General features: G+C 42.2%; 1 protein-coding gene across 1 annotated transcript in view; it reads right to left on the reverse strand.

Moving 5' to 3' along the window:
- FAM166C (family with sequence similarity 166 member C) overlaps positions 1 to 15,313 on the reverse strand; it is a 66,517-nt gene that overhangs the window by 33,279 nt on the left and 17,925 nt on the right. Inside the window, exon 2 of the mRNA XM_033935885.1 lies at positions 13,411 to 13,684. Coding sequence (XP_033791776.1) covers positions 13,411 to 13,684 — 274 coding nt within the window. The remainder of the gene's footprint in view (positions 1 to 13,410; positions 13,685 to 15,313) is intronic.

A 15,313-nucleotide genomic window follows, 5' to 3' on the forward strand; every position in this document is an offset into this window, starting at 1 on the left:
GGCAACATCCATGAGCCACTGAGGTGCCAGCATCTGTGACTCAGGGACGCTACTGCTGCCTGCCAAGCTTGGCAAAAGGGACCCCCGGCCAACTGCAAAGGAAGTCCTCAGCTGACAGCTTGGGGGTTCTCATCAGCTGAGTATTTATATTTACATTAGAGGCTCTGGTAGAAACCCGTTTACAAAATATGTATTCTTCCCAATTAATATTTCCAAATTAATAAAGTGTCTTTGCTTATTTGTAAATGGGTCTCTACCAGAGCCTTTAATTCAGTAGCATAATTAAATGAAATAACTATTTCTGAAGTTTTTAGGGACGGGCAGGGGCGGAGGGGATTCCTCGCGGGGATGGGTGGGGACGGAGGGGATTCCTCATGGGGATGGGTGAGAACGGGTGGGATTTTGGTGGAGACAGGTGGGATTTCTGTCCCCGCGCAACTCTCTAGTGCAAAGCTGGCCCCCCTCCCTATTCTGCCGCTACTGCTTCTTAATTAGCAGCAGTGGCAGTAAATGGGGGTGTCCGTGGGTGCTCACCGCTGTTGCTCATCTTCTGGCCGGCTCCCCTGCTGAAAGCTGCAGGCGTCCACTCCTCGTGCGATCTGCAGCTGCGTCGGAAGCATTCCCTCCGACATCATGACGTCAGAGAGAAGGCTTCCGATGCAGCCGCAGATTGCGCGAGGAGTGGACGCCCGCGGCTTTCAGCAGAGGAGCCGGCCAGACATGCTGGGCAGAGAAGGGGGGGAGAGTAGAAATACTGGGCAGGGGAGGGTAGAAATACTGCACAGGCAAGTAGGCGAGACATGCTGCTGCACCCAATTGGGGAGAGAAAGGGAAGGAGGGAGAAGGAAGACAAGAGAGAGGAACCAGAGATGCCAAGTCCATGGGAGGGAGGGAAAGGAAAAAAGGAAAGGAGATACCAGGGAGGGGGATGAAGTGATGCCATGGCATGAGGAAAGGGAAGGAGATAGAGATACCACACCATGGTGTGGAGTGGGAAGGAAGAAAGGAAAGGAGAAGAGAATGAGAGAGATGCCAAAGCATAGGGGAGGGGGTGAAGACAGAAAAAATGGAGCTGAAATGAATCATGTGCAAAGGAGAAAAGGGAACCCAGATATACAGTTTATTGAAAGGACATAGAAAGAGGGAAGATGCCATATGGAAGAGAGAGAGGGTGGACAGTAGATGGAAGTGGTAGAGAGAGAGGGCAGAAGCTGGGTGGAAGAGGCAAAGAGAGGGCAGATGTTGCATGGAAGGGAGAGAGGACAAATGTTGAATAGAAAGAAGAGAGCAAATAGAAGATGATTAAAGCAGAAGCAACAAAAGGTAGAAAGATTTTTTGCTGCTTTATTTAGAATCAAGTAGTATTGTAACTGTACTGATAAAAATGTATAAATAGGAAATGGAAATAAGGCAATTTTTTGGACTAAACCCCTTTCCTCAGGACAGGATACCATAACAGCAGTATACTGTACTGTTCTGAAGAAAGATTTGGCCTTTGAAAGCTAATTGAAAAATGGATTAGTCCAATAAAATGGTAATTTCTTATTTCTCATTATTTGTTTTATTTTTATTTGTTAATTTGTAAAGTGGTGATTGTTATGTATCAGTTTTTTCAAATTTACATCTACTGTCTTTATATTTTGCACAGTATTAGGGGAAATGTGTCATTGTTTATGTGGTGTTGTGGTGTTGCATTGTATGCAGAGTCTGGTTTCTTGGCGGTTCAGTTTAACTTTTGTCTACATATTTCTATTTTTAGTTTGTGATTATTCCATATTGAGCGAGGGTGTATCTCTGTTCTGTGTGTATGAAAAGGACATAGTTTTCAGTTGTCATTGACTACAGGATCAATTGACTGAGCGGGATCTGGCTTGTTTAGTTTTACAATGTATATGTTGGTGTTCTAGTACTCACTGCAATGTTTAAGATGCTGCCTTTTCTTAGATACACTCTTGTTGTGCGATATGTAGATTGTTACTAAAAATCATATTTTTGATATAGATGGGGGTGTCAAAAAATGATGGGCCCTGGGTGTCACATATGTTAGGTACGCCACTGCTGATACCCCATTGGCACTTATATGAAATTATCTTTATTTTTGTCTATCACTGGACTATATGTCATGAATTTTTGAGGATACCTGCTAAAAGTAAGAGAAGTCCTATACCTATACATTTGGTAGTTACAACCCCATTTACTTCCAGCTGAATTTCTTACATTCCTATTAGTATACCTATTCAAAGGTGCACTGGACCCTGGAAATTGCCTCCCATGAAAAAAAAACTCAGTTGAAGTTACCCAAGACAGGATGAGATCCTCTCCACTCATGGCTCAGGTACTCAGAGATGGGATTTACCTGATTAGCAAAATGCTGGCAAGATTCACACTGCTATACTTAGATACACAGGCTATCTGGGGCTGAGCCCTGACTCTAATTCCTGTACACCATGATATGAAAAGAGGCACACCACGACAGAAGAACCAAACCCAGCAGTGGAAGAATCCATAGCCAACACATATAGCAGTCCAGAAGCAGTCTTTATTCATAAAAGACAAAAAAAAAAAAGAAGTTCCAAAAGCCCAATTAGGTCATGTTTTGGCACTAAAGATGTGGTAAAAATTAATTTTATTACTGCACCTTGATAACTTCCTCTCTTAATCAGATTCACATATGTTGCACCAAATCAGAGCATACAAAGAAGAGTTCAAAACCAAAGATTAGAAACCATACTCTCTACAGTGCCCAGGATGGTTTTAATAAAAAAAAAAAAAAAAAGTTTTATATTTAATGCTGGTGTGTTTCTATTGGGAGGAGGGTGATGCTAAAGGAAGGAGAGGGCATGGCTGACATTGGACAAGAGGGGTGGGGAAGGGGGAGGGCTAAACTGACGCTGTGCTACAGGAAGTAGGGAAGAGTACGGCTGATTCCAGGCTACAGGGATGCAGATCGAAACAAAAAAACACGTCTAGAGGAAGATGCTCTTCTTTCAACAAGTTCAACCTTAGGCCCACAGATCAGAAGACCTGGTGTGCCCGAGCCCTACCCATTTCCCTCTGCTTCCCCCTAATCCCCAGTCTTTAGTTTCCGCCCGTTCCCATCAGTCGGATTTTCTACAGCTCTCTATTACAACTTTTCTACTCATCTCCTTGAAGATGCCTGAATCATCTAAAGAAATGACTGGGATGCAGGAGAAGGATGAATGCACTGGATCCTCTTGAATTGTGCGCCCACTGATTGGATCCGGTGCTCAAGGTTTCCATGTTGCTTGCATTGTGCGCACATGTCACCACGTGCATGCAAGCTAAGGAAGAGGGCACTGAGAGACTTCATGAAGAGAAGTGAAGCACGAGAATCTTCCTCCAGCAGCCATCCTCATCAGAATGCAGCAGCGGGGGATCCACAAGCTACAGCGGCAAGGAGCCTTCAAGATGCCCTGGCTCAGCTAATCCCCTCGCCTGCACTCGGCCCGGCAGAGAAATCTCTCCTGGAGTCCCTGCATGCTGCCGCGTACAGCCAGCCCCTGCAGGGCAGCCGATAGGAGTCTCGCCAGACCGAGAGATCTCTCCCAGAGTCACTGCATGCTGCCGCGTAAAGCCAGCCCCTGCAGTCAACAGATCGGGGTTTTCGCCCTCCAGACTGAGAGATCCCCCCCTTTAGATATCAACATTCTTGTTTATCAAATAGATGAGTTTTCAATAATTTCCTAAATGTAAGATAAGAATAGGCTTGAGGTGCTTGCTGGATTTTCAAACTCTGCTGTACCTTCAAGACTTGAATTCCTATTTATCGTACAACAAATAATGACAAATGAATCTTGTTTCTGGCAGTTATGTGTAGGAAATTATTTGAAAATAGTGATTTTGCCACTAACGGACTACAGAGTGCCACTTTGTCTGTAAAAGATTGCACTAATCTGATAACATGTCTAAAAGAAATATTTGTTCAGTTTAGCGAGAACACATCAAATGACTGATAAAGTATGAGGCGAGGGCTAGTGATAGAGCTGCTGCCTCAGCACCCTGAGGTTGTGGGATCAAATCCCAGCACTGCTCCTTCTGACCCTGGACAAATCACTTAATCCTCCATTGCCCCAGGTATAAAATAAGTACCTGTATATATGTATATATGTAACCACAAAAAAGCAGTATACAAGTCCTACCCCCTTCTTAGGTTAACAGAGGAGCTCATGGAGAAGTACAGTATTGAAAAGTAGAATAGTTTTTCCTCTCGAAAGACAAAGCTACCTGCAGAGATTAGTGATATATTTGTGTTTTCCACTTTGGGTAAATACTGTTGTGTGTAAATCAAGGAAGATTTGAGACATCTGTGGAATAAGATTATTGACTGCCAGCAGTGGTGTAGTAAGGTTGGGGCAGGAGGGTGGTTCGCCCCTGGTGCCATCTTTGTAGAGGCGTGGCACCCATCCTTCTTTCCACACACCCCGCTCCTTCCCTACCCCCCTACCCCCACTACTGAGAGTGCACGCCTCTTCACTTCCTCTGTTAACATTTCTGGTGTGAGCAGCAACACCCCCCAACCTGCTGTTGCACCTGTGTCAGCTCTTCTTCTGATTTCACTTCCTAGACCCGTGCCTAGGAAGTGACATCAGAGAGAGAGCCCACGCAGGCGCAACTGCAGGTTGGGGGTTATTGCTTGCACCAGGAACATTACAGAGGTACGGGGAAAGGGAAGCATCGCGCGTGTGCGGCGGTTGGGAGCAGAGACGAGGGTGGGGAAGGGGCACAACCACCCCAGGCACCTCTCACCCTCACTATGCTACTGACTGCCAGATAACTGAACTGAATAATCATTTTCAAGATGATGCCTATGGAATGACTGCTTCTGTGGCTTGTATGCCAACATCTAAGACCTTTGGCTGAAGAGTCTACAGCCCCCATAAAGTACAATTATCAGTATTTGGTTTGGTTTATTTATTTATATCCTGCCCTTACCCAGAGCGGGTCAAATCGACAATAAATTACATAATTACAAAATTACATACACAATCAGCAATAAATACACACACAATACAACAATACTATTAACAACACAACGCAAAGATACAAACAATAAAATACATAGGTGACCAGCACCTTACTGTCATCATCTCTTCCTTATAAACAACACAGTCTCATACCCTGTATTTCACCTGGCAAAAAAGATGCCGCTTAAGCAATCTTATAAAATTCTGTATACTCTGTTGCCGACGAATGTACCCAGGGAGATTGTTCCATTCCCTAGGCCTTATACAATGGAATATACTATTTGTTCAGCGTCAAAAACTCGAAGTAGCGGAAGGTTCAAAAAGTGCTAGACAACTGCAATGTAGGTATTCTCCCAAATCTCAACACCCTTTTAAGAGTACTTATCACACTGCCAATAACAATCGGCTCGGTGGAGCAACTCTTTTCTACCACAAACAGGATCACAACAGCATCAATGCTTCATAACTTGTCACTTTTATCATGTGAGAGAGAACTTTGTGATTCACTGGATTATGACAGCATTATTGCTTTATTCAATAGCATAAGAAGGTGCCTCATTCTTTAATGAACTAATAGTGTCTCAACAGTACAGAATAAGATTCAAGCTATCAACTAATTTGCTAGATGCTGTTATACAGCTTTGGAATTGTACATTAGCATCAAATTGCAATTGAATTTATTTAACGCATCACTGGTCCTGTCTACCAAGTAATTTTATAAGCCTATATACAGAAAGGAATATTAAGTAGCTGGTCTCCTTTACTGGAAGCTACACACACATTACAACATAGCTGAGCCTGAAAAAATAATAAGAGCTGAGAAAATGTTTTAGAAAGATACAGAAAGTCTCTCAATTCTATTGGAACATAAGAATTGCCACTGCTGGATCAGACCAGTGGTCCATCGTGCTCAGCAGTCCGCTCACACGGCGGCCCTTAGGTCAAAGACCAGTGCCCAATTTTAGACTAGCCTTACCTGCGTACGTTCTGATTCAGCATGAACTTGTCTAACTTTGTCTTGAATCCCTGGAGGGTGTTTTCCCTTATAACAGACTCCAGAAGAGCGTTCCAGTTTTCTACCACTCTCTGGGTGAAGAAGAACTTCCTTACGTTTGTACAGAATCTATGCCCTTTTAACTTTAGAGAGTGCCTTCTCGTTCTCTTCACCTTGGAGAGGGTGAACAATCTTTCTTTCTCTACCAATCTTATTTAAAAGAATTTGCAAATGCATTTTGATATGTTGTTCTACTCTAGAAACTGCTTCTTCCCCTGTACATATTTTGACCTTTGCTACCTGTGCTCTAGGATCTTCTCCCAATCCCTGTGCGTGCAGCCAAGGTCTGACGGTCATCAGTACCTGGTAGCTCAACTGAAGGGTGAAGTAGCTGCTACAGGTGAATACCACACTTCCCTGCCAGGGATAGCATTTACCAAGGAGAGGCCTCACAGCAAAGAGGAAAGGAAATAATGTTAAGTCATGGTGGCTTTGCTGCTATAGGAAAAATATAACAAATAAAATCTCCCTGTGCTCTTCCTTTAGTGAACCTAAAAAGAGTCATCCAGTCTGCCCAGTTCCATCCTCCACACCGCTAAGGACACTTCTCAACTGCTAGCACAGAGTAAGACTCTTTCAAAGGATTATTAGAGAGAAGGAAAAATCTTGATACATCTGCTCCTTTCTAAGGAGAAGGGGGGGCGGGTGAAAGGAATACTGTCATGAATTTGGACTTAGCGACTGCTGAATGTCAGTTTCAGAAGAGAGAGAAGGCAGTAAAGCCACAGGAAGGAAAAAGACGTCAAAGGTAATTTACCTGGTAATGAATACAACTTGATCAGGCATTTACATTTGTTATAAAGCAAAATTTGAAGGATATGTGTCATTGCTATAACTATTTTGCAGGATACTGTCATGTGTGTTGAGATGTTTGCCATTATCCATTAGTAGTGATAATACATAACTCTATCTTAAACTTGACCAGAGAACTATATTTAAAATGTTGGTGTTTCCATTAAGTATATATGTAGTTTATGTTGATGCAGGACATCAACAGCTGTTGTGGAAGGCTGTTTACTTAGAAATCCATCATCAAGTGCACTCTAAGGCATTATTTAGTGATATGCCTATATGTATAGTGGCCGCCCATATTAGCTCTGGGCCCACCCAAAATTTCAGGTCAGGCAGCGCCACTGGTTGAAACATGCCAGGCTAAGAATAAAACCTGCTTCCCCTTCTTTTGAGTGGTCCTTGTGACATTAGGAAATATTCCGGCCTTGCAGTTCATAGATGTGATCCTTTGGAGCTAGTCCCCTATTTGCTGATAATGTCAACGACACAATCATAGTAGCTGGGCTAACATTTCCAACTCAGAAAATTCTGATGAAGCTTAGCCATCCAATGGAACATCTGTGACACTAGCCCCGAGACAGCTGCTCAGATCTTATCTTAGCATGTAGTAAATATGAGTATATAGCTAAGCAAGCAGTGGTATTAATTCAAGTGGATCTTTTAGAATTTCACAACAATATTTTTAAAACATATCCCCAGGCATAATAAGAGGTGTCTTTGGAAAGCTAATCAATCAGAGATTTGCACTCTCTCAACACATTCTCCACTTTATGCCTTAATACAATCTTTAATCATCACAGTTTTCATTGCTTGATTGGGCTGTAACATAGATCCCTGCTCTTGCAGTGTTTTTTGACTCTATGAGGACTCTGTCTCCAAGAGTCTATTTTTTTTCATGAACCTGGCACTTTTCATGTAAATCCTTAATCTGATGAAACACAGCAAGTTAATTCAAGATCCAATTCTTACCGAGGGACTTTCAATGCTGGTCTTTAATGAAATGTGGGTGAGAGAAATTCTCTCACTATAGGAAACTGCTGCCCAATGAATTTCTTCTATTACCAGGGATCTAGACTCGTTAAAAAAGGGGGAACAGTAGCACAACTTTTTCCATGGGAATCTAATTTTTCAATTATCATCTACATTCATTTTCTCTAGCTGTGGGTTCAAATCCCTTGCTTCTTGTGACCCTGGGCAAGTCACTTAATCCAAACAAAATAACCAAAAGGCTGTGTAAGTATAGTTTTAATGACAGCAAGCTAAACAAGTCCAGAAGTGTCTAGGAGGAACAGCCTCAGAGCCCCGTTATGGAGGAAGTCTTTACTAACTAGAAAGGGCACGTAACTTCATAGGCATAAAAACCTAGATAGACCACAAGGACATTTGAAACAAATAAATGCCCCAGATACATTAGACAGAATGTGAGCCTACCAGGTCAGATAGGGAAAAATTCTTGAGTATCTGAATGTAAACCACTTAGGCTATAAGTGGTATATAAATAAATAAAAAAATCTTTTTAAAATTAAAATATGGCTTTTGGAATCTTAGTTATAAATCTTGCTCCTTCTTCCCCCACTGAGGTTCTGAAGAAACTATTGGACTTCATCAGCAACTGTCATAAGACCTCACGGTGCTAGGAGATTTTAATATTGACTTTGATGGGTCTCATCCCTGAAACAGCAAGGATTTCTGGAAATGCAAATATTATCTCAACCCACCGCCTCAAACTAAAGTTTAAAAAATTCTTTGGACTAGGACCCTCAACTGATCCACACTACACTCCAAGGATTACAGTAGACAACATAGACTTTCCACTAGAGCTACAATCCCAAATCTTAAGAGTAGAAATTGATGACCACCTATGCATGAAGAGCCACATACAATCAATAATAAAACAATTTTTCCTTGTGATAAAAAAGCTAAGATCCATTAGAAAATAATTGAAAACAGAGGCTTTCCGAATCTTAGTGCAATCCCTAATCCTATTTTGACTAGACTACTGTAATGTAACATTAGTTCTTTGCTCTAAAATGTTGCTATTGCATCTACAACTAATTCAAAATGCAGAAGTAAAACTCATATACGGACTATGAAAATTGGAACATCTACAGTCCTACTATATAAAACTTCATTGGCTGCCCATAATCACAAGGATCATGTTTAAATTAGGCATTACTGCCTTTAAGATCCTAACAGGGAATGCTCCCAACTACCTAACAGAGTTGGCCATCCTACTCTAGGGCGCATCCAACGGATATTCCACCAGAAATCTTTTCTACTTACAATTCCCAGCATGCAATAATATAAAGTCTATCAGGAACATGACCTTATCCATCCAATGGGATAGGTGGCAAAGTGCAGTTGTGGATTAGGAATTAGTTATCAGATAGAAATAGAGGGTAGGGTTAAATGGTCATTTTTCTCAATGGAGGAGAGTAAAGAGTGGAGTGCCGCAGGGGTCTGTACTGGGACCGGTGCTATTTAACTTATTTATAAATGATTTGGAAATTGCAACGACGAGTGAGGTGATTAAATTTGCAGATGACACTAAACTGTTCAAAGTTGTTAAACGCATGCGGATTGTGAAAAATTGCAGGTAGACCTTAGGAAACTGGAAAACTGGGCGTCCAAGTGGCAGGTGACATTTAATGTGGACAAATTCAAAGTGATGCACATTGGGAAGAATAAACCGAATCACAGTTACCAGATGTTGGGGGTCCACCTAGTGCGCAAGTAAAGGATCTGAGTGTCGTAGACAATACGATGAAACCTTCCTCTCAATGTGCAGCGGCGGCCAAAAAAGCAAACAAGATGCTAGAAATTATTAAAAAATGGATGGTTAACAAGACTAAGAATGTTATAATACCCGTGTATTGCTCCATGGTGCAACTTCATCTGGAGTATTGCGTTCAACTCTGGTCTCCTTGTCTCAAGAAAGATATAGCGGCACTAGAAAAGATTAAAAGAAGAGTGACCAAGATGATAAAGGGGATGGATCTCCTCTCGTATGAGGAAGAACTAAAAAGGTTAGGGCTCTTCAGCTTGGAAAAGAGACGGCTGAGGGAAGATATAATTGAAGTCTACAAAATCCTGAGTGGAGGAGAACGGGTTCAAGTGGATCGATTTTTCACTCCATCAAAAATTACAAAAAGTAGGGGACACTTGATGAAGTTACAGGGAAATACTTTTAAAACCAATAGGAAGAAATGTTTTTTCATTTAGAGAGTAATTAAGCTCTGGAACATATGCCAGAGGTTGTGTTAAGAGCGGATAGCATAGCTGGTTTTAAGAAAGGTTTGGACAATTTCCTGGTTTGGACAATTTCTTCTGAATAAACATGTGGATAAAGGTGAGCCGGTTGATATAGTATATTTAGATTTTCAGAAAGCTTTTGATAAACTTCCTCACAAGAGGCTCCTGAGAAAATTAAAGTGTCACGGGATAGGTGGCAAAGTTCAGTTGTGGATTAAGAATTGGTTATCAGATAGAAAACAGAGGGTAGGGACTAAAACGGTTAGGGCTCTTCAGCTTGGAAAGGAGATGGCTGAGGAGAGATATGATTGAAGTCTACAAAATCCTGAGTGGAGTAGAATGGGAACAAGTGGATCGATTTTTCACTCCGTCAATAATTATAAAGACTAGGTTAGGACACTCGATGAAGTTACAGGGAAATACTTTTAAAACCAATAGGAGGAAATTTTTTTTCACTCAGAGAATAGTTAAGCTCTGGATCGCATTGCCAGAGATTGTGGTAAGAGCGGATAATGTAGCTGATTTTAAGAAAGGTTTGGACAAGTTCCTGGAGGAAAAGTCTATAGTCTATTATTGAGAAAGACAGGGGGGGAAGCCACTGCTTGCCCTGGATCAGTAGCATGGAATATTGCTACTCCTTGGGTATTGGCCAGGTACTTGTGACCTGGATTGGCCACCATGAGAACATGCTACTGGGCTTGATGGACCAGTAAGGCTATTCTTATGTTCAATATCAATTAGCAAAATGCTGGAATCAACTACCATTAACACCGTGATTTTTTTACCACTCTCAGATTCAGAAAACTTTTAAAAGCATTGCTATACCAAAACAGGGAGACAGTTCTGAAGTAAGAGCGGATAACGTAGCTGGTTTTAAGGAAGGTTTGGACAAGTTCCTGGAGGAAAGGTCCATAGTCTGTTATTAAGAAAGACATGGGGAAAGCCGCTGCTTGCCCTGTATTGGTAGCATGGAATATAGCTACTCCTTGAGTTTTGGCCAGGTACTAGTGACCTGGATTGACCACCGTGAGAATGGGCTACTGGGCTTGATGGACCATAGGTCTGACCCAGTAAGACTATTCCTATGTTCTATATGAGAAGGATTGCTCTAGAACAGGGGTAGGGAACTCCTGTCCTCGAGAGCCGTATTCCAGTCAGGTTTTCAGGATTTTCCCAATGAATATGCATTGAAAGCAGTGCATGCAAATAGATCTTATGCATATTGTGATATGCAGACTGTGCCTGCTAGGTCTGGCCCAAGAATTAGACCCCTTTCAAGAGCATACAGTTCTCTGCCTGCGCAGGTTAAAACTCAGTTTGGCATTTTACCTGACTTTTCTTCTGTCTCCAGTAGGGGGAGCCTGGGGGCTAAGTTGTAGTTTTCCCCTTCCCCACGCTATCCCAGAGGAACTAACCGGATATCCTCTACACCTGAGGGTTTGGGGCGTGGCTGCCAGCTCCTAAACCAGAGTTCTGAGTTGCTAGAGAGGGAGAGAGGAAGAAGCTGGGGACAGCAGCAGCTGCAAAGCTCAGGGCTGGTAGCTCTGCAGGGCCATCCATTGCCAGAATGTATGGAGTTTACAGAAGCCGGGGCAGAGCTACCTACCGACCCACCTGAAGTCTCACAAGCCATGGAACTGGATCCGGAGCCAATTGCTGAGATGCACAACGGAGTCCAACCCATGGAGCTGTGCTGGGTTAAGGCAAGTGTTGGAAAGGCCTAGTTGGATTACAAATAACTGTGTTTGCTGTTGGGACTATTTTTGAAGTTGCTCTTTGTTAATTCTGCTGTGCCTGAAGCAGGACAGGATTTTTGTCAATAGCTGTGCTGGACTTATGCTGTCTTGGTTTAAAGTTTTCTTTTTCTTCCTTTTGGAAGGGTGACTGTTTGCAAGCTAAGGTGGTGGGGTATGCCCCACATTTATGAGGTGAGATTGAGGGCTTAATTGTTGGCAGTATATCACCACATGGAGCACACCAACTGTCCCAGCACTTCTGCTGCTGGAGTGATCAGTGCCGTTGCACTGATACAAGCCAAAGTCTTCCAGATAGGAGTAAAGACTGTTTCTTTTTGAATTATTTTGTTTTGATGGAACTTTACAAGCTGGAACTCTTGATTACATGAAGAGCCCATTTTTGCTTAAAGATAAGGTTCCTGGTTTATGGGTTCAAAACCCCTTAATGACCTTTTACAACTTTGAGACTATTTAGTCATTCCAACCCTAATGTTTTTGGGACTTTATTGTTTAATTCGGAATCCTGACAAAGTTTATTTTTGCTTATTTGAGGACTGGTATAAGAACAAATGAGTGAAGCAACCTGTTTATTTTGTTCTGAGGAATAAATCCAGTCCTGGTTTTGATTTTTACTTACCTGGTTTGGTTGTGGCTCCTTTTGCTAAACCTTCTTTTCTTTTTCCTTGTGTCACCTGCAGCGGCACACAAGAGCCATCCCTTGTCCCGGCGGTCCTGGACCCATTGCCCTGAGACCGTCGGTGACAATATTCATTGGGGAAATCCTGAACACCCGACTGGAATATGGCTTTTGAGGACCGGAGTTCCCTACCCCTGCTCTAGAACTTTATTTTAAAACAAGTAGACCTAAAAGAGAAACGTCAACATGTAAGCTCGACTTTGCCTATGGGTCACCTTTCCTGTGTTAGTGAAAGGATCTCCTGTGTTAAACAACACCTCTTGAGGGTTAGTTATATTTCCCAGAATTATGCAGCCTGCAGTGTTTACTTTAAGCTGTACTATTCCAATTGCACAATAATGAGCTACTGTGTAGAAAATGACACAGGGACAAAATTTTTCCCCGTCCCCATGGGAACTTTTTCCCATCCCGTCCTGGCAAATTCTTTTCCAGTCCTTGCCCCATTTCTACATGCTCTGTCTTCATCTGCACAAGCCACAAACACTTTAAAATCATGTGTTCAAAGCTCGTGCAGTGAAAGCAGAGCTTACAGGAATGGGACAGGAATAGGACAGTGACAAAACTCGCGGGGACGGGATGGGGAATGAGTTCCTGTGGGGACAGGGACAAATTTGTCCCCGTGTTATTCTCTACTACTGTGCACACATTTCCAAGCAAAATGGTTCACAGCTGCCTCAATGTGGGAAATAAAGCATGGAATTTTGCTAGTGTTTTCAAATGTTCCTTTTGTGTTGAGTGATTCTTAATTTGGAGGCAAAATGAAAATTAGATAAATATCTATAAGGTGCACAGCATAAACAGCTGAAAATTGACTTGAGGACGATGGCTCCTAAATCACTGGCTTGCCATCTTACAGATACTCAACTGATTACCACAATTTGACCGGTTGCTCACCTTATAAAACTCATTCAGCTCTTCCATCCGGTCAAAATCCACATTAAACCTGTACCAGTTTGGGGTGTGCAGCCATCTGTCCAATCCCCGTGATCTGTTACCTATAACAAGGTCAGGGTTGTTTGAGTAAAGGGTAGGAAAATGTCCCCCCTGGTAGTATGGGCTTTTGCTGGAATTCAGGGCAGCAGAGCGAAAATCTTGGAAGTATTTCAGGCCGGCATTTCCAATGGTATCGCCATAAGTATACAATCTGTTGGGGATGTACCCACAATACCTGCAGAATACAAAAAAAGAAACACACATTGCATTTCACAGGCCTCTTCCCCACTGCTACGTTATACTATTTTTCTATTTACCTCAATCAGAAATTGATCCAGCGACTCAGCCAATCAGTAAGAACAGGTGGCCCCTAACATTTACCAAGTGAAATGAATTGTCTACCAAAAGTAAATAATGTATTATGCCCAAGACTTTTTATCTAGCTGTACATGATGACTGATGGTACTATATTGCTTGAGGAATGGTCTGAAATTTGGCAGCTAAGATTTAATGCTAAGAAATACAAGGTCATGCATTTGGACTGCAGAAACCTGAGGAATGGTACAGTTAAGGGTGTGAAGAATTTTGTGCATGAAAGAGGAGCAGGACTTTGGTATATGATGATCTTAAGGTGAAAAGACAACGGTGAAAGCTAGAAGGATGCTTGGGTACATACGGAGAATGACCAGTAGAAAAAAGGAGGCATTGATGCCCCTGTATAAGACTCTGGTGAGACCTTATTTAGAGTATTGTACAATTCTGAAGATATAAACAGGATGGAGCTAAAATGATCAGTGGTCTTCATCATAAGGCATATAGGGACAGACTTAAAGATCTCAATATGTATAATTTGGAGGAAAGGCGGGAGAGGGGAGATAGAGAAGTTTAAATACCTATGTTGCATAAATAGACATGAGGCGAGTCTCTTTCAACTGAAAGGAAACTCTAGAGGTTAGGAGGTGATAGGCTTTTGGAAAGAAATTACAACAGTACTGTTTGACAGATTTATCTCCTAAACAGAAGCCACACTAAATTTATATTTTCCTTCTGTCTATTTCTTGTGTTATATGTTGTACTTTCACTATTTGCATTTTGTAATTCGCTGATTGTCCAGCTCTCTTCAGTGTGAACCACCTAGAAGTCATATGACTATGGTGGTGTAGAAGAATAAAGTTGTTATTATTATTAATCTAATTAAATACTTTTTTTTTTTACAGAAAGGGATGCAGATGTGTGGAACAGTCTCCCAGTAGAGGTGGTGGAGACAAAGACTGTCTCTGAACAGGCATGTGGGATTTCTTAGGTAGATGAGGGGATACTGGATGCTGCAGATGGACAGATTGGGTGGGGCATTTGGCCTTTATCTGCCATCATGTTTCTAGTAATGGTCAGTGCAGGAGCAATGGTTCCGAGCTCTAAAATAAAAGCTGGTGCTATTGTACAGGCTGTATCATGCATTTACATAATAATGACCTGCTTTACTTGCATTTGTATGTTGTACATCTCCTTACTAACTTCTTAGATAATGCCATGCTAGGGTTGGAGGAGCTGCAGTACAGCGAAAGATTAGAGAAACTGGGCCTCTTCTCGCTCGAACAGAGGAGATTGAGAGGGGACGTGATTGAAACATTCAAGGTACTGAAGGGAATAGACTTAGCAGATAAAGACAGATTGTTCACCCACTCCAAGGTAGGGAGAACGAGAGGGCACTCTCTAAAGTTAAAAGGGGATAGATTCCGTACAAACGTAAGGAAGTTCTTCTTTACCCAGAGAGTGATGGAAAACTGGAACGCTCTTCCGGAGGCTGTTATAGGGGAAAACACCCTCCAGGGATTCAAGACAAAGTTAGGCAACGTCCTGTTGA

The sequence above is a fragment of the Geotrypetes seraphini genome, chromosome 3, assembly GCF_902459505.1.
Source record: "Geotrypetes seraphini chromosome 3, aGeoSer1.1, whole genome shotgun sequence".
In the NCBI taxonomy this organism is placed as follows: Eukaryota; Metazoa; Chordata; class Amphibia; order Gymnophiona; family Dermophiidae; genus Geotrypetes; species Geotrypetes seraphini.